Raw genomic sequence first — 23,946 nt, 5'->3', positions numbered from 1 at the left:
TCTTTTGGAAGAAGTTTCAAGTTCTTTCCCAAGAACTTGAGCACGTTTCACTTCACTCCACCCCACCTTCCACCATTTCATGCAAGTGCATCATTTCTTTCGACCTCCATCATAACATGTCATAGCACATTGCATCTCATTCTCCACATGCAATTACATGCAATCTGATCCTTCATTCCCATTTACATGCATTTCCATCGTCCAAATCTAAATGCATGTTTGTTTTACATGTAATGACATCCAGAGAACCCATTTTTGACTAAAGGTCACACTTTAAAGTGAAAAGTTATCATTTGCACGCATTCCCATGTTGCCTAGCCTTCATTCCTCAAGGCATCTTTTTAAGAACCCATCTTTTTCCCCTACGCATATACATGCCATCCATCTTCCTACGCATATAATTGCGTCCTATGTCGAAGCAGAAGATGATAAAATTGACTCAACAAAAAAACATAAGAATCTGCAACCCAATAAAATTAGAACAAAGCCAAAATCAATAGCATGATTGTAGATGACCAAGATGCTTATGCATCAAGCTTATCTTGTCTTATTTGCAAAATGGCTCTAATGTTAAATCAATCCGATTATTAATACTAATTCATTGTCTTTGATTTAACCATTGAATAGTGTTTTGTTTTCAATTTATATACTTATTTAATTGCAAAATAGGAAACCTTGTGGTGAGGTAGTTACCTTTAGACTTATGTTTGTACCTTCTAGACCAAAAAGACCGGTCTAGATTCTTTTCAAGCATTTTGTTTATATGTGAAAATTTCCAAAGGATAATTTGTATAGTTTGCTTGAGTAACAATCTAGTTTATTGTTTAGATTCTAGAATTATATAAGATCGGGGAGCTTCCCTTGCGAATTTGAGGGGGAGATTTACCCAGATACCGTTTTAGTTTTAATTGTCCTTAAAAGGATAAATGAAAACTCTAACACTACTTTTAACTATTTCTCTACTAGTAGGACTAACACTGCCCTACAATTCAATTGGTGAGAATATCACTTTATTACAATTTGAGTAATGGGGATAGTGTGCACCTTCTTTTGTGGGGGACACTACTCTCATCAACTCTTGTCTTCTCCAACATCTCTTGCAACTCGACTTCTCTTTCCTTCTATTTTTCCTTTGCTTCTTTGCACCCATTTTTTAAACTCCAACTCTTTCATCACTTGTAGGGATACTACTTTTCCTCAATTGTCCAATTTCTCCTTTGCTTATTTGCACTCATTTTTTGCGCTCCAACTCTTTAATCACTTGTAGGGATACTACCCGTCCTCTACTGTCCAAATTCTCCTTGGCTTTTCTTATGCTCTTTCTCTTGCACACCTCAAAATCCCATGCCACTTATTATAGGGATATCACTCCACTTCCATTTAGGGATATTGCTTTGCAATCTCCAACATCTCTTGCAGGGTGTCTTCTCTTATCCCCATCTTCCCCTTTGCTTCTTTGCACTCATTTTTTGTGCTCCAACTCTTTTATCAATTGTAGGGAGACTACATTTCCTCCATTGTCCAATTTCTCGGTGGCTTCCCATAAGCTTTATGTCTTGCACAATTCAAAATCCTATGACACTCATAGGAATATCACTCTACCTCCATTCCTTTTCATGCACTCCTTTATTTCTTTGCTATGCTTTTCATATCTCCTTTCGTGCTTCTCTAATTCTAGCGCATTCCTTTAAATACATTGTGGGGATATTGGTCTACCTTGAGAAGGATAGTATTCTGATTGAACTAGGGTTGTTGCTTCAACACACTCATAGGTTCTAAAATCAAAATGCCACATGGGATGGTTTGCACTTTGGTTCTCCAACATGGGAATCAAGCAGCCCTATCACTTAGCTACATCCCTTTTGACATAAGCCGAGTACATTTGCTAGTATTTATTTGGTCTAACGTTTCATCTATTTGCATAGATTCTTTACGATTATTCTCCATTTATTAATTTCAAAGTTGTATCTCTTGTCCTTGAATGCTAATAATATCCCTTCAATTCTTAAAACATGGTCTATTTTTCTTGTTTTAATCTTTTAGTATAACATCCGGTTGACGCCCACCAACCAAAGAGTAGAATACAAGTGCTTTCCCTATGCAATAATTTCCTTTATTAAATTTGTTGAATTGTAGTTGTTTACTTCCTAGTATTATAAATTTGGCGATGTTCATTATTTCCCAAACATGTAAAAGCAATATTGATATTCATTTTTGAATCCCTTTGGAGATAGATAACTAAATTGAACCTTTCTAGGGCTGTAAATGCTCTTGATAGAATTTTGTAGCTTGGCATGACTCACTTCCTATTTGTGAGTGTATCTTGATGAGATTCTTGCTGATTTGTGTTTTGTGACAATCTGTTGGCTAAATTTTTTGTGAGTCACTATTACGACAACTTACAAAATTGTGACTTTAGCAACATCTCCTTAGATTTCTCTCCCCTCTCAGCAATAGGGGAGACTTCCTTCTTTTTGTAAGTTGCCTCAACAGGAACTTAACTAGAATTACAAAAGGGACGGTTCTCTTAATCAATTCCTCTTTTTTTAGGAATGATTTGTATACAATTACTACTTTCTAACTTAAAAAAAAGTGCCTTATTGCTACAATAATATTGGCGAGCTTGGAATTGATGTAAGAACAATACCAGGGGCAGTAGTTTACTTTTTTATATTTTGTGAAACAAAAATAGGAACCCAAAGTCCCCCACACTTGTCTCGTGAGGATTCAAGCAGAATAACTAGTAAGGCACAAAGTATCTTACTGGATACTCTCAAATTTGATGAAAACACTTACAACTTTAGGCCAAAGTCTTCATCTCTAAGTAATTGCAGCCACTACTATCTATCCCAAATTGTCCTATAGTACTAAGTCTTAAAAAATGCAAATTGGCTCTAAATGCAACATGCAAGTCAAAGTCAAATATGTGCTTATATGGTGGAAAAACTCAAAAATGGGGTTTTCGAGGGCAATAGCATGTGTGGACAACAAGCTTTATGTGTGGCAATTGGGTAGCATAACATCTACTTATAATGAATTATTATGTTTTCATTATAAGCAAGTGTGTAGGCAACCATCATCGCGAGTTTTCAATCACATGGCAGCAGTATAACAAGTGTGCAAAATGAGCTTGCTTTCCTTGTTAATTTCATTCAAGATCAAGGTTTTTAATCCCAATTGCATATGTAAGAAAGATGAAGCACTTGTATATGCAACTTGGAGAATTTAGACAGAAGATAGAAGCAACACATAAGTTACAAAACAAATGCAAATGAAAATGACATGAAGAGATTTGCAAATAAAAACCAAGGATTACATATTTACAATTTTGCCGTATGAAATTCACAAGAAAATTACTGTTTTCCTCAAGAAGCAAGGAGACAAGTCTTTTAATCTCTTGTGCAAAAAATGGAAATGAATCCAAAGAGATTTCTTGGATTTAGAATGATTCCAATCAAAATTCGTAGCTTGCCAAGTGTAGGAAGCTAGAGATTAAAATTGCATCATTTTAGCAATTGTTTTGACTAAGCAAGGTGCAATATGCAATGCATATTGAAACTGGCATTCAAAGCATAATATAGAACTTGAAAGAGTGTATGTAAGCTATAAATGACAGGCAATGCTTTAGAACATACCTTGAGCCAAAGAGTGGATGATTTGACGAGGAGAAATGCTTAAATACAAGGTGTTTTTCAGTAAAAATGTGCCATAGATGGGTTTTAGAGTGAGTAAAAACCGCATTAAACTACACTTTTGAATAACTGGGAATGATCCTTGGATGATTTTATTCAAATACGACCCAAAGTTCTTCAAAATCCATAAAGTTTTGACCAAGATATGAGTAATTGTTTGTTGCAAATCCCATATTTCACAAAAAATGCCCAAATCAGGGGGTTTTTAAAAGTCAAAATAATGTGTTTTTGGTCTAAAAATTGCCACCCATTCTTGGACAAACATTAAAGTCTTGCAAAACGAGTAAAGACACTTTTTTGGTGCTAAAAAGATGTGGTTTCATGCCCAATATCACCACCTTTTCAAAAAGCTTGGAAAATGGAGTAAAGATGTGCTTCTTAGAATGAAAAGCATGTGCTTTCAAAGGCAAAACTGCCACCCATATGGTTTTTGGTTACAATCCATATAAGGAAAGTAATGGCATGCTTTTTGGTTACAAAAGCATGTGCTTTTGACTTGAAAATTGCCCCCTCTAGATATTTACCTTCAAACATGATTAATGATGTGCTTTAAGTTGAAAAATACGTGTTTTGGAGACCGAAAAGCCCACCATATGCATTAACATATCAAAATCCTCTTATTGAAGAATGAATGACGTGTTTTGGAAACCAAAAAGCCCACCATATGCATTAACATATCAAAAACCTCTTATTGAAGAATTAATGACGTGTTTTTTGGTAGGAATAACACATGCTTTTGATCATGCATGTGCTTTTGGATTCAAATTCCCCACGTATATGCATTTTAATACTAACTCAAGTCAATATTAATAAAATTTAAAAGTTCAATAACACGTGCTTTTAGGTTCAAATTCCCCACTAATAAGCACTTAAGTGATAAAACAACATGTTATTGCCTTTAAAAAGTCCACTTATATGCATTTAGGACTTAAATTTATTGGTGGTGGGGTTTTAATAGATGTTTTGAATGTTGATATATGCTTTAAGTGATAAATTCCCCACTTTTATGCTTTTTAAAATGCCTCGTGTAATTAAATTTAATAAATAACTACAGTTTTAAATTATGTTACATGAAAATAGATTTAAAAAAAACTATTTTTTATAAAACATAAAAAATTGTGGTCAGGTCAACTTAGGATGAGCTAAAATTTTAATATGGATGTCAAAATCCTCTTTAATAATTAAATATAATATTATTCCATACAATTGCCAATAAAAATCCCACTTCTGAATTTTTTTAATCACGACATGCTATTGCCCTGGAAAACCCCACCTTTACCTTCATAAACTGAGCTAGGCAACTCCATTTGAGGCCTAAGTTAGCACCAAACTGGCGCGATTGCTAAGGCTGTTATCATAAGGCAAAAACAAGACTCACAACTATTTACATCAAGAAGAAAAACACACAAAAGATGAGAAAGCTTACCAAAAATCAAGTGTTTGCAGTCAGAGAAGAAAAACTCTTTCTTGCAAACATTCAAGATTAAATTGGACAGAAACCTTCAAAAAGAAACACACAAATAAAGTTACATAGAGTACAATTTAGGGATAATGAATTGCCTTAATGACGCTTTATCAATACATTAAAATAAAGAGGCTATATGTACGAATTCATGAGCAAATTGCATACTGTTGCTTCAATTTTGTGATGTCAAAATTGAGGACAACACAATCATCAAAACAAAATGAAATACTAAGTATTCTGTCCTCTCTTGAACAAGAAAATCTCAAATTCTAAACAATGTGATCAATTAAGGCGAACCCAAGGTTAACAAGGCAAACATGCTACTTTTTGATCGATAGACTTAGTAAATGATGTGATATTGTTGGTAATTACAAAGAGACTAGACAATTGTTCATGGATTTTATCAACTCTTTTCCCTTAAAGCAGCTGGAACTTGAACATTTGATATAGCAATTTTAGTGATGCTTTGATCTTGAACAAGCTTAAACTATAGCAAAGGACCAAAGGGAAAAGGTGATGCAGGGGCATCATTGCATGCACTTTGTTACTTTTTGTTGTTTAGGTTGTTTTGATGAGTTTGAGTCGAATAAGGTCATTTGAGACCATCGGGATCCTTTTGATTCATTTTGGGAAGTTATATGTCGATTTGTGAAAGTTGGTAAAAAGTTGTCAATGTTGCATCAAAAGTTGTGAATACAAAATTATCTAATTAATGTAATTGTTAAAATGTGGTTAGATGGCTGTTGCAGCATTTGTGGAATGATTGGAAATGTAGAAATATAGCCCCCAATTTGTATTCCATGAATGGAGAAAGATTGAATGAGAACATTTTTATTTTTACACATTTTAGCTTGCATTTTCTGTGTAAAACAGTTTGCAATTCGACTGTTAGGCCTTGTACCATATAGTACAGCTCTGGAACTTATATGGGTGGAAATTTGATTTTATTTCAGATTTTTTTGTTCTTACCAATCCTAAGAAAAGGTTGTTTGATTGGTCTAGTAACCAATCTTCCTAACAACCCTTTTCAGAAACTAGGGTTTCCAGTTTGATTACAAAAAGTATTTCTCCTGATTGGTAAGGTGAAAAATGCCAAAAAAATGATGAAAATTCTGTTTTCATGTCATCTTAAAGTTTTAAACACCTCAAAAGGGGAGTTCTTAACTATTTGATTTGTTAAAGTTAGCCTTGACAGAAGGTCTGGAATTGATGATATCACAGTCAAAGGACTTGCGTTCATGAGGGTTTGTGTGAAAAGTTTGGTGTTTTTGGTTAGGGCAGTATAAAAATTGATTGTGGTAGGTCCTTGACATGTTGTCATTGAAGGTTTGAATCAAGGGTATTGGTCTCTACTTATACTAGGCCTAAAAAGGGCATTTTTGGCTTAGGCAATGAGGGAGCATCCAAGTGGGAAAGGTGTTATTGTGTTGTTTTATGAAGTGAATGTTTTTAAACCCTTGAAATATGTTGAGACAGAGTTAGAACAGTCCAAGGTTGGGTGTGTTGCATCAAACTTGAAGCACATGTGCTCACTGATGTCTAGGGTGTGTTAAGATGAACCTAGTTGTGGTCATTGTTGGACCTGTATATGAAATGTTTCCATTTGAAATCTGATTGTTGTCCTTTCTCTGCATCAAAGGCTTCGGAAATTTAGTCTACTTCTAACATCTAAGGACAATGATGATAATGGATAGTGCCTAGATAAGTGGATTCCTTAAACCAAGATTTTCTTGGCCACGAGGAAACGACACAAAATTTGATGCAATATCCAAAGGTAGCAAAGGATTTTCATATTGTAATAGTGGTGTAATCCAAAAAACACCCACAATCAAACTAGTGCTAAATTAGGTCAAACTAACCATGCACTACAATTGTCAATCAACAAATTACAAATGGTGTGAACCAAGGAAGTCATCACATATCTTCACTTTTCTCCATTATAATCAATGAATTTTTAACTAAAAATTTGAGAATTAGAAACCATACAAAATTTTGAAACATGCAAAGATCCACCATATCTTCAATGAAAATCTCGTATTTTTCCCAATGTAGTCTTGGCTGCAATTTCTGATCTCCTCTTTCTATTATTACTTTCTCTATATATATTCCCTCTATTCAAAACCATCTAGTCTCTTTACAAATGCTAAGTAGAGTTTGAGTCACAAAATGAAGGGGCCAGATTGATTTTATAACTACTACCTTACATTTAATGCCATCCACTGAGAAGAAGATTAGAAGTCCTTAAGTAAATATGTTTTTGAGTAAAAGGACCAATGAAAATTATCACAGCCTTTATGAGACAATATGCAAGGAGTAGATGATGTTATTTCATTCAATGAATGCACATATCCACTTGTTGAGAAGTCAGGTTTAATGAATCTACACATGTTGACTTTGAATTTTTGATTGGTTGGAGATGAGTAGGCACCACCTTAGCTTGCATATTATGTAAACTTTAATCCTTAATCACAAAGAAGTCAGTTGTATCTGTAACAATATCTCTTGATAGTCAACATTGTCCAGTCTAGCTTTTGACTGAATGTTCTTCATCTCCATGAATGCTCTTCTTCATTTTCATAGTAATCCTTTATTGGTTTTGGAATTCTTTTCCTTGGATGTCATTTTCTCTTGATCTTCTTTCATTAGTTGGGGAATCTTCCATATTGTAATGTACCTACATGATCTTGGGTTTCCCAAGGAAAGAAAGGGTCATTGTTATATCCCTTTTTGTCATCTTTTTGAATGTCTTTATATCTTTTTGGTAGTTTTCTTCCATTTTGTATTGTTGAATCCTTCATGTTGATCTTGGATTTCCAAGGAAAATCCAAGGCTGTAGTAATATCCTTATTTTGTATAGCAATCTTGTTGCTTGTACAACTTGATCTTGAATTCCTTCTCAAAATGGGAATCTTGTCTTCCTTGCATTGTTGTCTTCCAAGTTGCCTTATTCGCTTTCTTTGAACTAGAACATGTTGAGCTAGTCATCTTTATCCTTCTTGATTATCATCATCCCATGCATCAATTCCTGCAAGAGGAAGAACTCCTTGTATCTATGTTATGAAAGAAAATATACAAGGGAATTGTGAAGAACTTAAAGTAATTTCTATGATAAATGATTCTTCAAAGGGTTTTTGACTTGAAATTAACTATTGCAGATTGGAATTTTGATCTTGAAATTGGATACTTGGATTTGAAATTTTAACTCTTAGATTTAGATTTTGGAAATGAAAATTCTGATTTCCTCCTTAAGATCTGGAAATTTTGAAATGCCTGATCCAAATCTGGAAATATATACTTGACCTGGCAATGGAATTCGCACCAATGCTGGAAATTCACTCTTGTATTCTGATTTTAATTTGTTTTGAATCTGGTTTCTTTGATGAAAACTGCTGCAAAATTTTCCTTGATCCTGGTTTAATTGCCTTAAATCTGATTTGCATTCATCCCTTTCTCTGTGAGAAATTCACTTCCATCTGATCTCAATTCACCTCCCTTGCTGGTAACTTTACCTTGGTGCTGATGGAAATTTACACCTTCCGTGTGTCTGAATAATGATGAAATGATGCTCTTTATGTTCTACATAAATGGTGCTCCCTTTGTGCATTGCAATTTACTTGATGTTGCAAACCCTAGAATTCTTTGATTTGCATTCTAAACTAAGTTGCTGGTTAGCGGGTTTAAAATTTGTTCGAATTTGTTATGGGTTGGGTTTGGATTTGTCTGCACAAGAATACACACACACACACACACACACACACACACACACACACACACACACACACACACACACACACACACACACATATATATATAGGAAAGTTTAGCACTGGAAGCAATAAGTTTTCTTTTTCTTCACAAATGCACAAATAACATGTAAAACAATCCTTTTGGCCTTTGTAGTGGTCACTTTTAGGGTTGGAGGGTCGATTAGACCAAATTTGGCAAAGGTTTTAAAAAATAAAATGTGAATTAAGGGCTATTGGAACAAATTCGGTCTGGGTTCCTCTATGAGAATTAGCAACAAATTTTGATCCCTACGGCAGAATTACCCATGAATTCGAAGGGAACCTGAATTTGTACAGAACTGAACCAGACTTTGCTAGGTGTTGGAGTGAATCTGGTAACTTAGATTCTAAACTTACTTTTCCTCCATTTCAAGTCATACGCCTTCTTTATTTTTTGCATTTTAAATTATGGCAGAAATACTACCTTCATATGAACTCTTTGGTGGAATTTTGATGTGGTCAAGGACTCTTGAGCAGAAATTTCATGTATTCAAGGACCAGTGCTCATCTTTGTGAAGAATATAGACAATAGGGTGGGAGCATACTTGTTCCAAACAAGTGGTCAGATGAGAAGGTTATTCTGAACTTGACATCATATGCAGCAACGATTTTCGGGCTCAAGGCCCACAAGTAAGGATTAGTTCTAGACTCACTGCGACAAGTAAGCATTAGTTCCAGACTATATAAGGATTTTCATGAATAGCAAAGGAAAATTTGATCTTAAAGATGGTAATCCATATTTGAAGTTTGGATTTGTCATTTTAAATTTGGAATTCCTTTTTTCAACTAAGGATTTATTTTTTAAATTTTGGAATTCTCTTTATCTAACAAGATTTTTGTTTTCAAAGTTGTTTCCTTATTTCCCTCTCTTCTCAAGGTTGGAAAATTTGACCTTGACAAGGGATTTTCCTTGTCTTGATCTTGAAGTTTTCATTTTTCCTCACAGCATTCTCCAAATTTTCATGTTTGACACCTTGCCTTGAGAACATTTTGACAGCATTTTGCAATATTTTGACAACATTTTATGCTTTGTGAAATATTTCATAATTTTGCCGTTGATTCCTTATCTTGATGTTCACTCCTAATCTTCACAAAATGAAAATTTTCTTATCTCTGAGGCCAAAGACTCTGAAATCATAGCCAAACCTATGACAACTAAACTAAACTAAACCAATCTGGCAACAAAAAAGGGTTCCCCATTTGCAATGGGCCACGTGTGTTTTCAACACAACAATTCTCAGCTTCTATTTCTGGGGTGTTGGATAATAGTTTTGTTAGAAGATCACTTAGAATCGATTTAATAATTATCAAATTTCTTGTTTTGGAGAACCATTCATCATTTGTCAAGTTATAATTCTTAATTTTACATTAGATACAGTTTTTTGATTGGCTTTTTCAATTTCTTATGGTATATTAGGAATTTGGAGAGATATACTCCCTTGTTTGTTTGTTTGTTTGTTTATTATTTGTTTTCATGGGATGCTAGTATTCTCAAGTTTTTATTGGTAGGTGATATTCTATATTTTTCTAGTTGTGTAATATAACGCTATCTTCTGATTTTCATCTCCTGATTTTGACTAAGAGAATTGCTTTTTGGAATACACAAAAAAATACCCCATAGGGCACTACGTATGTTACTATGTTGCCTAGTTTCCTATTAATTATCAGAAGGACATTCTTCAATTATCCTTTCTCAAAGCTTAAGCATTTCTTGTTTATAGCTTATTAGGCCTTACTTGTACATGACATTGGTTTTGAAACTGGAAATATCAATATTTTTCTATTAGCTAAAACAAACATTATTCTTTTTTTAATGTTGTCAGTGATGATCTGTTATTGCATTGAGCTTCAAGAAAGAAATTATATTATGTCCATGATTGAGAAACATAGGCCAATGGGACTAGAATGTACAACTGAAACAATAGCAAAGTATTGGGGAAAAAAGATCCTAGACTCAAAGCAACATATAAAGCAAACAAACAATGCTTTAAATTGGATGCCCTAGACTTGTGAGTATTTGAAAATTTGAATTATCACAAACACGAGTCAGTGTGTGCCATCAATAAATTTATTGTGTACGGAGCACACCAATAGCAAAAGTATCCTCATGGAAATCTTAACTGTCATTGCTAACATGAAATTTGGCATACTGGATATTTCTGGTTGGCAGTAAAAGTGAATGTCCCTAGTATCTGTATGCCCATTATGATTATGACGAGGATACTCTCTGGTTTCAATTTTGCCCTATTCCCTTGATATCAAATCCTAGAAATCTTCCTTAATAATAAGTTAATTATGATTTTAAAAAATTAATTAATGTCCTTTAAGGATAGTATTCACTGTGCATTTACTGCTGTTTTAAAGGCTATGGTAATTGTGGTTGCATTTTTTATCCATTAGATATTATCTTTATTAATGCACATCAGCTAGGCTACAGTGCAATTTGATTTGTTCAAATATTGCTTTATGGATGTGAGTTCTTCATGAGATTCTGATTTCTGTTTCAAACAGCATTTCCTTTCCTTATCCAAAAATTGACTCTAAATGTTCTGGCATCCATCATTTTTTTAATATTGAGAGGTGCTAAAATTTTATGAAAAGAAACAAGAGTATTTGGATATGCAGATGCTGCTAATTATGGCAATCAATGGTTTCTGACGTGTTCTTGTATTGTATACTCAGTGCAGATCATATTTTATGTTCCATGATCTGGATGTGCATAGACTTGAAACATTGTTCAAATATCTTCCAATCCTCACATTTGTTGAAAGTTATATCTATCAGGTGTTTGCAGATTTAGTTTTCATTAGTTAATTTTTATTCGAGATGTACGGAATATGATCACTCAATTTCCTTTCTCAAATTGCTTCTTGTTTCTTCACTTTTTCTTAAAGTTGGATGGGCTGAATGAAGAAACTTTGCATCCATCTATGAAAGGAAGATTTAGTTGTCAGGTAATTAATTGAAGTTCTCGTGATCCATGGAAGATACAAGAAAGTGTAATGTTTTGGATTTTAAGTTCAGAAGGATTTCGTCTAAAAATTGGGGATTTTTCCAGGACTCTTTTAAATCTGGACAGCTTTCTCCATTGATTACCCAAGAGGCTGACCCGTTTAGGCCATTGCGCTATGTCTTGGAAGTAAGAGAGTTGATGACAGAGAGGTAAAGGTTTTTAAACTTTAAATGCTTCGCATTCTTTTCATATTGAACTGATTGAATTCTGTAAAGGTATGTGGTAGAACATTTACCTATGCTCTTAGCTGTAGGACTTATTTTGTTCATAACTCTCTGAGTTCCAATATGGTTCAGGATTGACAAGGAGTTGAGAGACGGTGTGCAATATTGGACTCTTGAAAGGTTTCTATGCAACTCTGTCTCAGAAAATAAAGAGGTACATCTATTGTGATTGCAGAAATTGTTAAATTACTATTTGAGGAGTAATAAATGTATGCCATGTTTCCTCTGTTTTTGAGGCATTGCTTATCTCCAAAGTGATTGATTTGTATCGCATATTATAGAAAACTAAGTTTTTACTGATGTCTGTGAGGATATCACTTGCTTTGGACGCTTACTTATCTATGGATATTGATTTGACAATGATGGAATTGTTTAAGGTAGTTGTTCTGAACTTCTACTAGAGTTAAAGTGAGTTGGATACTAAGATTTGAATTAGAAATACTCCAAATCTAGGTCTAAATTGACTAATTTTAGGTGTATTCTCCATCCAAAACAGCTCTATTGTGTGGGGTTCCTTTCTCCAGGAGTTCGATTAGGCTTTGGTTGAGAGAGTCTAGGCCCTCCTTCGATGCATTATCAGATTGGTTCACTCCCCATAGTATCATCTTGGTTGAGTTTGGGGCTTATCCTTTTAGGCTTCGGACCATCTTTCATTTTCTTTGGTTTCTGCATCGGCTTCGGAGCTTTGCCGACTCCACTTAAGGTCGTCACAAATATTCTTACCTGCACTATTGCTCTTTCGAGGTGGTGGTGCACTCCAATCCTACTGGTTCGCCCAAGCCTTTGCTCTTCTTGGTTCGATTGGGATTGCGATGGATTGCCTTCCCCCTTCCAATTCTCTCTGGATGCCCCCGCTCACCTTCTTCCCTCTTAGTAGGAGTTGAATGAGCATGTTAGGTTCAACATCTATAGGCAGTATATTATCATGACATAGAGTAACCCTCCTATTGGGCTCTAATCAGAGGGTGGCTTCCTATGTTGAGCACTACATGGATATCCTGGATGTGGTTATTGTACGCCCTTGGTACCTCACTCACTGATGGACTCATGCCCTTTGCATCTCATTGGGATCTTTTAGAGTGGGTCCCATCGCCTACATATACAAACTGGTTACTAGATTCATAGAGAGGACAAGATTTTCCGCCTTTCTTCCCTAGGGGAAGCAGAAACGAAAATCAGTTTTATTTTCTGTTGCTCCACCTACTATGAGATTGGGGGGGGGGCTCTACTGCTTGTTTAGATAGTGCAGGAACCTTTCTTCATTTTTACGTATACTGATCAATGATGTCTTGCTCTCTGTTTTCAAGAGGCCATGCAGCTTTGTGATCACACTTTGCAGCTTCTCTTCTTGTTGAGACAAACTTCAAACCAGCTCATCACCTCCTTCACCCCTGGGATTCTTGCCCAGGGGAAGAAGCGGTCGCTTGACCCTTCTTTAGGTCACATCGAGACTGTGAGATCTCCAGAGGGCACACTTGACCACATTGCCCTTTTTCCAACGACTCCTTGAGACGGTCCTTACCTCAAACCGTATCCTTCAGTTTTAAATTACATCTCTCCTGTGAGGAGTATTTAATCTTTTCATGTTAAGTTCATTTGCTTTCTTTCTTGTTCTTTCTCTGGACACTGTTTGGTGCTCCCGTTGCTGGTTGTTGCCTTATTGTATGTTTGTTAGTCCCTTGAACCCTTGTGGCCTCTTGTTGGATATTAATACATTTATCTTATCTTATCTTATCTCTTGGTAAAAATTGTTTTGTTTATTTTTATGCAAGTAGAAAAGATATTCCTCGGAAAAAATTGACAAACATTTTTAAAAAAAAAATCATGATTTAATAGATGAAAAGCAGGTGTCATTTTGAGAAAAATAGGAAAAAACAGGTTATAGTATTCAGGGTTTTTAATTGATGCATAGTCAAAAGCGAGAAAAAATTGGAATAAAATGTGGTAGATGTGATTGCTGAATATTTAACTGGTTAGAAAAGCTGAGAATCACTTGCATGGGTGAGTTTATAAGACATCATGGTTTTTTGAGTGAAAAACTGTGGAAATGGTTGAGCAGAAAAAATTGTGATATTCTCTCGGTTATTTTTTCTCAAAGAATCATGATCTAATAGAGGAAAGGCAGGTGCCATTTTGAGAAAAATAGGAAAAAATAGGGGTAAAGTTTTTAGGGTTTTCAGTTGCTGCACAGTCAAAAGTGAGAAAAAATTGGAAGAAAATGTGGCAGATGTGATTTTTGAATATTTAATTGGTTAGAAAAGCTGAGAATCACACGCAGGGGTGAGTTTGAAAGGAATCATGGGTATTTTGAGTGAACAACTGTGGAAATTGTTGAGCAGCAAAATTTGTGATTTTCTTACGGTTTCTGCTTCGACAGTTTTTATTAGATGCGTGCGTGTACAAACATTTTTATGCAAGTATATATATTTATTACGAGTGCATTTGTGTGTTTAAGTACATAATTTTCCTTTTTTGTGTTTTCTAGGAAATTTATAATTTTCATGTATTTTCGGAAATAAAGAAACCACTGAAAACAAAAGTGGAATTATCAGAAAACCCTAAATAATCTACAATTTGACAGCAGCTGAAAGTATAAACCAGTTTTGAATTATATTTAATTTGTGAAGGACTGAAAGTAAATGCTAAACTAGGCAGAAGATCCTATTTTTACTGCAATCAACAAAATGCAATTTTCCAGAATTATTGAAAGCTGCATGAAATGACATACAACAGTAGATCCGGCTTTCTAAACTATTGTCAACAAACACCCACTAATGTAATAATTTCCAATAATGATATACAGTTGTAGCATTGTTGAAAAATTTGGACTCCGCAAAAACTCAGCAAGCCCAAAAAATATGAACCGGAAAAATATCTGCAACTTTAAAAATTGCTTGAATTGTCATTAGAAACACATTCGTTTTCAAAATTCAATGACAAGATGTATCCAATGAATTCATATTGAGTACAAAAGTGCATCCTCATGTAGAATCCTAATAAAATAGTTAGCTGGCAACTACAATGAAACTATGATCATTGCCTTTGAACATCATCATGTTTCAACTTAAAACATAAATTGCATCTTACAACATTTTACGTCTTCCTCTTCCCTATTCTAGTTAAAATTTTGGGAGAGGTGCTAAATTTTTAATAATCACATTTGAATCTTGGATATTGATAGTATGATATTTTGTAAATATTCTGCAAATCCTTTGAATCAGACCTCTATTTCCTTCCTTGATTACTGACAATGGTCTTCTAATAATCTGAATATTGATGAAGTTGACACTTATAATTCTGATCAGAGAATTATATATTTCTGCAATAGATCAGTATGATATTGCTTGAAGAAATAGCTTTAAATGTGAAATGTTTGAAGAACACTGAACTTCTCTAATGCCGATACAAGAAGGAATAGTCGACTTTGATCTGATAATAAAAGAGAATATATCTGCACTATAAATTGCTGGATAATGATGCTTCGAGGAGCAGACTGAATTATGTTTGTGTGTCCTTCAAAACTGCACCACTATCCCTCTAAATATCTAGACTAGGAGACATGACCCTTAAAGAGCATGTCTCTTCCCTAAGTCGGATTGTATGACTCCTCCTAAAACCGGCAATATGCAAACTAATCCATCATTAGTTAGTGACTAACACATTGTGTTAGATTCACTTGTTTAATATTAAATAATTCTGGAAAGTCGCCTCCTAGAAGAGAGAGGTAGGAACACATACATAAGGCCATACGTAGATACTTAGACTTAGAAGAGCAAGTGCGGTCTGCACTTTCAGACTTGGAGATTATCAGGTTATTAAACTTAACACTCCCTCTTAACTTGATAATCACATAGAGAGATATCATATCTAGCAACATCAATGTAGATGAATAAGCAAGAATTAATACTCTATATTTGTCTGAATCTTCTTAGTATGTGAAATCATAGAACACATAATACAATGTCATATCACTAAATCTGTGATATGACAAATCACTGCTACTAGTGATAAGTTACAGGATAAATCCGAAGGGTAACTTTATTCAATTATCCAAGTTGTGACTCATAGAACCTCGTATTTCTATATCACAACATGATCCTAAGTTTAAGATCTACCAAAATATAGGATAAACTTGGAGAATACTAAAATTCTTCCTTTATCCAAATTGTGGCTCATAGACATAGCAATGTCTACATCACAATACGATCTTAAACTCATCTAGATCTTACAGTAGAACTTTACTGTTTAGCACATTATCTAAGAGATCGTCACCTCTTATAATGTCTTTTATACAAGTGTTCATTATCTCAGAGATTGTAACCTCTTAAATAATGAATATGAATGGTGGAGCCCATAACAATCAATAGCCTGACAAAATTATTTTATTAAAATTTTAAGATTACAAATGGATTACAACTCAACCATACCAAGTCTCCTCCTGAAATGTTCTATCTTCACTCTAGATAGAGGTTTGGTAAGTATGTTTGCTGTCTGATCTGCAGTGCAAATGTATTCCAATTTTATAGAATTCATGTCTACCATCTCTTACATAATGGTAAGGAATTTCGATATGTTCGGATTTGTCATGAAAAACTAGATTCACTGAAAGTTTGATGGAACTCTGATTATGACAATGAATAATCGTAGGATTCATGGCTTGTCCACATAATCCCACAAGTAACTTCCTTAACTAGACTGCTTCTTGAGAGGCCATTGTTGCTGCAATGTATTCGACTTCTGTAGAACTCTGAGCTACTGAAGACTGCTTTCGGCATATCCAAGATATCATCGTTGATCCTAAACTGAAACAACATCCTGAAGTACTTTTTCTATCTTTAACACTTCCAACCTAATCTGAATTAGTGAATCCATTTAAGTATAAGACAACTTTCTCGTATTTGATTCCAAAATTAAAAGTGCCTTGTAAGTATCTCTTAATGTGTTTAACCGCAACTAGGTGAATCTCCTTTGGTTTACACATATATTGACTTAAGGCATTAACTGCATAGAAAATATTTGGTCTTGTATTTACTAAGTACATAAGGGACCCAATCATCTGTTTGTAGAGAGTAGAATCTATGGAAGGTGATTTTGTTGCTGCTTCCTTAAGTTTATGTACATTAGTCTCCATTGGAGAAGACATAGGTTTGCAATTCCACATTCCAAATCTCTTTAAAATGTCTAATGTATACTTCCCTTGATTAGGTATGATACTGTCAAAATTCTACTGTACTTCCAGTCCTAGGAAGTAATGGAGGAGTCCCAAATCTTTCATCTCGAATTCTCTAGTTAGATCTTTCTTGCACTGATCTATGAGATGATCATCACCTGTTATTAGTAAATCATCAATATACAGTATCAGAATTACCATATCATTTTTATCGCTTTTATAATGTAAATTGGGATCGGCTTCATTTTTGGAGAATCTTGAGTGAGTGAGATACTTATCAATTCTTTCATACCAGGCCCTGGGAGCCTGTTTAAGCCCATAGAGAGCTTTCTCGAGCTTGCAAACAAAAGTGTTAGGATCATGAGTTTCAAATCCTTTAGGTTGCTCCAGATATACTTCTTCTAAAATCTTTCCATTTAGGAATGTTGTTTTTACATCCATCTGATGTACCTTCCATTCCTTTGACGTGACAATTGCTAAGACTGCTCTTACGGAGGTATATCTGGCAACAAGAGCAAAGCTTTCTTCATAATCAATTCCTTCTTTCTGAGAAAATCCTCCGGCTACAAATCTGGTTTTATACTTCTCAATGCTGCCGTTAGCAAAATGTTTTATTTTAAATATCCATTTGGAAGAAACAACAGATTTTCCTTTAAGTCTTGGAACAATTTTCCAAACATCATTTTTCATAATAGATTGGTATTCTTTTGTCATAGCTTCTTTCCAAGCTGTATATTTAATAGCATCAAAAGGATTAGTTGGTTCTGATTTGGATAAAATACTCATGTTTGTTGCATAATTAGAGAATCTTTTAGGTCTTTTACTTTCTTTGACTGTTCTAGAAGGTGCAGCAAAGTCTTGAGTTGCTTCAACTGTTTTAATGGCCCAAAGTGGTCTTTTCTTTGAATTTTCTTCAAGGTTCATATTTCCAATTTCATCTTCGATTTCTTCTAAGTTCTCCCTTTGGGACTTAGATTCACTATTTTTTTCCAGAACTAGATAAAGGAGAAGGTTCATCAGAACTTATGGCTCTTTTGAATGCAAGATCTTCTTCAAAGATTACATCCCTACTAAGTTCAATACTATTCTGTCCAGGTATGAAAATCCTATATGCCTTAGATGTTTCACTATACCCTACAAAAATACCTTTCTTCCTAGAGGGTTCTAACTTGGTTCTCTTTTCTTTTGGAACATGGATATATATAGGGCATCCAAAAATCCTAAGATGACTTATATTGGGCTTAACCTTAGTAAATACTACTTCAGGAGTTCTACCTCTAAGGTAGGAGCGAGGGCTTCTGTTTTGAATATATACAGTAGTACAAGAGGCTTCTACCCAAAGATAATATTTCAGATTTTGATAAAAAATCACGGCTTTAACAGCTTCTATAATTGTCCTATTCTTTCTTTCTGCTACCCCTTTTTGTTTTGGATTATAAGGAACAATGTACTCCCTCTTAATCCCTGATTCTTTACAAAACCTTTTAAACAAGTTTGAGGTATATTCTCCTCCATTATCAGTTCTAAGGGTTTTGATTTTATGCCTTGAAAAGTTTTCAGTTAATGTTTTGAATTCTTTAAATCTCTGAAGGATTTCTTCTAATTCTTTGCATTTTAAGAAGTAAATCCATGTTTTTCTAGAGAAGTCATCTATGAACAAGATATAATACCAGAATCCTCCAAGAGAAGGAACAGACATAGGTCCACATAAATATGAATGAATTAATTTTAGTACATTGTTTTTCTAGTACTATCATGAAAAAGACTTCTGGTGTTCTTACCTAGAGCACACCCTTTGCATATACTTGAGTGGTCTTTATTTAATTTAGGTAACCCAATAACCATCTTTTCCATAGTTGATAATGTTTTAAAATTTAAATGCCCTAATCTTCTGTGCCATATTTCATTTATGTCTTTAGCTTCACGAATTAAGGCTTGAATAGGTCGACTAGATTCTATATTCAATTCATACAAATATCCTTTTCTCTGACCAATCAACTTCGCTTTCTTGATTGAAGAGTTCTTTGCCCAAGTTATTACTTTACTGTCCACAAATGCAACATTATGCCCATCATCTTCAAGTCCTGTAATTGAGATTAGATTTCTTTTAATTCTTGGTAAATAGTGTACACCTTTGCGAAGAAGAGTATTTCTTGATTTTAGTTTCAAGGTGCAATTTCCAATTCCTTAAATGGAGTGTGCCAAATTATCACCACTGGTAACTTCACCGTTAACCTTCTCTGATGAAGAGTCTAATGTTTCTTTGTATCTCGTTATATGTCTAGAAGACCCACTATCAATTACCCATGCTTTATTTGAAATTTCATTTGATAGCGGGGAGTACAAAACACGGTTCTCAGGATCATAAGTATCTTCTTCCCTAATAACATTTGTACAGTTTGCTTGTTGTTTGGAATTTTTAGGACAATTAGATCTGTAGTGTCCAAATTTTTCACATTTGAAACACTTTATTTTAGATAGATCTTTCTTGGGTTTTCCATTCTTTTGATTTCCCTTTTTCTTCTTGAAATGCTTATTCTTGCCCTTATAGGAATTTGTATTAAGAACATTTAGTTCTTCATCTTCTATTTTCGGTTTCCCTCATTTCTTTAGTTTTTTGGATTCCTCTTGAAGACAATCGTTCTTAAGTCTGTTAAAGTCCGAAAGATTATTTCTGGCACTTATTCCTTGTGCAAATGTCTCCCATGAATCTGGCAATCCATCTATAGCCATAAGTGTTAATTCTGTGTCACTAATAGTGGTTCCTATACTTGATAGTTCATCTCTAATGCTAGCAACTCTTAGGAAGTAAAAATTTATCGATTCTCCTTTCTTTATCTGAATGTGATTTAGTTGCCTTTTCAGTGCGAGAACCCTAGTTGCATTGTTTCCTTCAGATGCATTTCGTAATGCATTCATCATATCAAAGGCAGTTTGACGTTTTGTAAGCATAGGTACAATATCATTTTTTACTCTATCTAAAATGATTTGAATGGCTTTTCTATTTCCTCTGTTCCAGATAGATTTGTGAGGTTCAACTGGAGGTTGTTTGGATTCTCCATCAACAAATTGTTTTACATCATTCTCTTCAAGAATCATCATGATTCTAAATTTCTAGGCTTCAAAGTGTTCTTTCCCATCAAACCTATCCTCGGGTCTGATTGTGTATGCCTTTGAAAATAGAAGATAGTTGCTAGATATATATGGAGTCTGATAATTGAATTTTGCAGAGCCTAGGTTCAACTACCAGAGCTTTAATACCATGTAAATATTCTGCAAATCCTTTGAATCAGACTTCTATTTCCTTCCTTGATTGCTGACAGTGGTCTTCTAATAATCTGAATATTGATGAAGTTGACACTTATAATTCTGATCAGAGAATTATACATTTCTGCAATAGATCAGTATGATATTGCTTGATGAAATAGCCTTAAGTGTGAAATTTTTGAAGAACACTGAACTTCTCTAATGCCGATACAAGAAGGAATAGTCGACTTTGATCTCATATTAAAAGAGAATATTTCTGCACTATAAATTGCTGGGTAATGATGCTTGGAGGAGCAGACTGAATTATGTTTGTGTGTCCTTCAAAACTGCACCACTATCCCTCTAAATATCTAGACTAGGAGAGGTGACTCTTAAAGAGCATGTCTCTTCCCTAAGTCGGCTTGTATGACTCCTAAAACTGGCAATATGCAAACTAATCCATCATTAGTTAGTGACTAACACATTGTGTTAGATTCACTTGTTTAATATTAAATAATTCTGGAAAGTTGCCACCTAGAAGAGAGAGGTAGGAACACATACATAAGGCCATACATAGATACTTAGACTTAGAAGAGCAAGTGCGGTCTGCACTTTCAGACCTGGAGATTATCAGTTTATTAAAATTAACATATTTCATCACTGATCAATGATAAAAGATATTATAACGGTGGTAAAATTCGTTGTCTAAGTTATTGATTGTGGTCTCCACTCCTTGTAATCAAATTTCTTCTATGGCAAGGGATCCCACTTACTGGCAGTGGTTTGGGAGTGGATACTCTAATGGGTTTGAGGGGCAGGAATGATAAGTTACACGAGATGTTAGCTGTGAGAAGATTCCAAGGATTGAAGGGGTGCAAGGAAATGTTGGTTTCCCCATGGGCTGGAAGTGGCGTTTGGAGAGCTAGCCCACCAAAAAATTACATTACTTTTTGACACGTCTGTGTAATATCCCTGTTAATTAATCTCTTTGGATTTTGGGACTATTTATTTCTAATCTCCATTTCATGTGACTTTTTCCTCTAAAAACCTGATATTGGTGTATAGATCATGTATATGAATTGCTAGGATCTCTCTAATAAGAATACAATATTCTGATATGGTCCTTACATATAACTATCCTATAGTGGAAATCACCTTATCCTCCAGATTGACTTTACATTACTATTGATTATGATACAGATGACTGATGTAAATTAGTATACATGAAACAAAAATAAGTCTGAATATACATGGGATTGTTTGTCTCAATCTAGTATGGATAATGACTGATGTAAATTAGTATCGATTTCATTAGGATCCCTATGCTAATGTTGTAGCTTAAGTTGGATTGAATTGATCTAGAGTTAATCCCCAATGGTTATTGGTTAAACATTATTGCATTTAATTAATTATCAATTAGACATATATGTGTGTGTGTGTGTATAGTTGTTAATAATGTCTAATAGAAATTAACTTACTATGACCAATATTGATTTTCTTCTACTCCTATATATATGCATTCGGATCTGCACTTGGAAAACACATACCACAACATTAGGCAGTGGGATTACACTTGCAACGATCCTATAGCCTCAACATGGTATCAGAGCCATACTGTAAATGTTGGAATGGATCATTGAAGATAACCAAATTGCACCATACTATATCTCAGAGGATGTAATCACATTAAGATTGCAACATCTATTTATCACAATAGATACAAAGGATATTATCACAGATAGCTGTACATATATCAGGAGGTTTATATATGATTATAGTTGTCGGAAAGAGCAAGAAATCAAGAGGTCATCGAATTCACAGAGTTGGGGATTTTAATTACTTCCCCATAATAGATTGTAGACATCTAATTTTGGAACCATATAAATCAAACTTATAAAACACAACGATAGTAATGGTTTCACAAAGTTCTGTGAAAATGGTGAATTCCATTCTTTACCATGGAGATACTTGGCTTGGGGAAGTGGACATTTATGTCCACCACGAGGAAGACTCTTCGATGGACATGATCACTAGGGCGATTCATATCTCTGATTTTTCGCGCCCAAGAAAGAGTTGTTCCCCATTGCTCGTCTTACATACCATTGATTCAATTGGAATTCCAAGAGCCATAACCTGTGCAGATCAGTAAACATATTAAATAGAGCGACACTTTAAACTGCTCGATCCCTTAATAGAAAATATGATTAATGCCGACATAATCGGACATTGCAGGGATAGTGAACATAGATGGCTTGAGGTTCACTCTTACATGTAATGGTGGAGAATTAGTGGAAGTCAATAAGAGAAGAACACTTACCTCTAATTGATTCGACATGTCTCCACCTTACAAGCACATGTGGCGGGTGCAAATGAGGAGAGCAGTCAAACTGACCATAAGAGGTATAAACAAATTAGAAGGAATAGTGGGATACGGATAACAGTTTAGAGGAATATTGTGTGATGTCTATCTAAATAAAGGGTTACCGGACTTAGTAATAAAGACTTCATATTGTGCAAAGAAAGATATGAGATATCAGAAATGAGATATGGGTATTACACTCAACAATGGGGAACATCAACTGGGAGTCTATCTACTTAGCTACAGTCTTCATGGCAATTTCAATATTTGCAAACTATTAAATGACTGTAAAGGAAGTCTAGTGTTTTCCATAAATGCTTGATTATCAAGACAATAATTAATATACGGTGGTGTTTGAACACAGGCCAACTTATTGTTTTGGGTTTCTACGGAGTTGTAATAATCATTCATATATTGTCTCTTAGATGTGACTGGAGAATCTATATGATCGTTCTTATCTATTGGAATCAACATTTGGAAGCGAAGTCAACATCCTATCTAAAATAAAATCAAGCCAACTGTCAATGACAAGAAATATAGTAATATAAACAAAGGAGTTTGATAGTTTTTTGTATGCATTTCAATTAGGCACTTATGAGGATTGGGTATATCGGATTATATTGTTTACGAAGCCTCCACTTCCATTTCCATACACGTGTTAAGAGTCTGACAATAATGATTTTTGAAGAATTCAGAATGGAAATCATCAACTGATATGAAATATTATCAATTAAAAACTGCTACATGCAAGAAGTGACAATTAGGAAGACCACTAATTTCCAAGATGGTGAAACATTGGAAAAATTTCAATATAAGAATGCCTGGTTCATCTTGGTATGCACATCACTTCACTATAATACTCTACGACATAAGGAATGGACATGTCCTGTGATTTGAAAGTTAGACCATCATCTATGAAATAATCTCATCATTGATATAATGCTACAAATCACAAGATTAGAAAGTCAATACAAAAAGACTTACTTTGGAGA

General features: G+C 34.5%; 1 protein-coding gene across 1 annotated transcript in view; it reads left to right on the top strand.

The window, feature by feature from the left end:
- LOC149534254 (ATP synthase subunit B) overlaps positions 1-23,946 on the top strand; it is a 207,022-nt gene that overhangs the window by 59,028 nt on the left and 124,048 nt on the right. Inside the window, exons 5-8 of the mRNA XM_089803181.1 lie at positions 11,625-11,726; positions 11,837-11,896; positions 12,001-12,104; positions 12,252-12,333. Coding sequence (XP_089659307.1) covers positions 11,625-11,726; positions 11,837-11,896; positions 12,001-12,104; positions 12,252-12,333 — 348 coding nt within the window. The remainder of the gene's footprint in view (positions 1-11,624; positions 11,727-11,836; positions 11,897-12,000; positions 12,105-12,251; positions 12,334-23,946) is intronic.

Source organism: Cupressus sempervirens, chromosome 10, assembly GCF_028749045.1.
Source record: "Cupressus sempervirens isolate cs-2001-9-10 chromosome 10, ASM2874904v1, whole genome shotgun sequence".
Classification (NCBI taxonomy): domain Eukaryota; kingdom Viridiplantae; phylum Streptophyta; class Pinopsida; order Cupressales; family Cupressaceae; genus Cupressus; species Cupressus sempervirens.
Note: the sequence above shows the minus strand (reverse complement) of the source record. Positions and strands in the feature narration are given on the sequence as shown.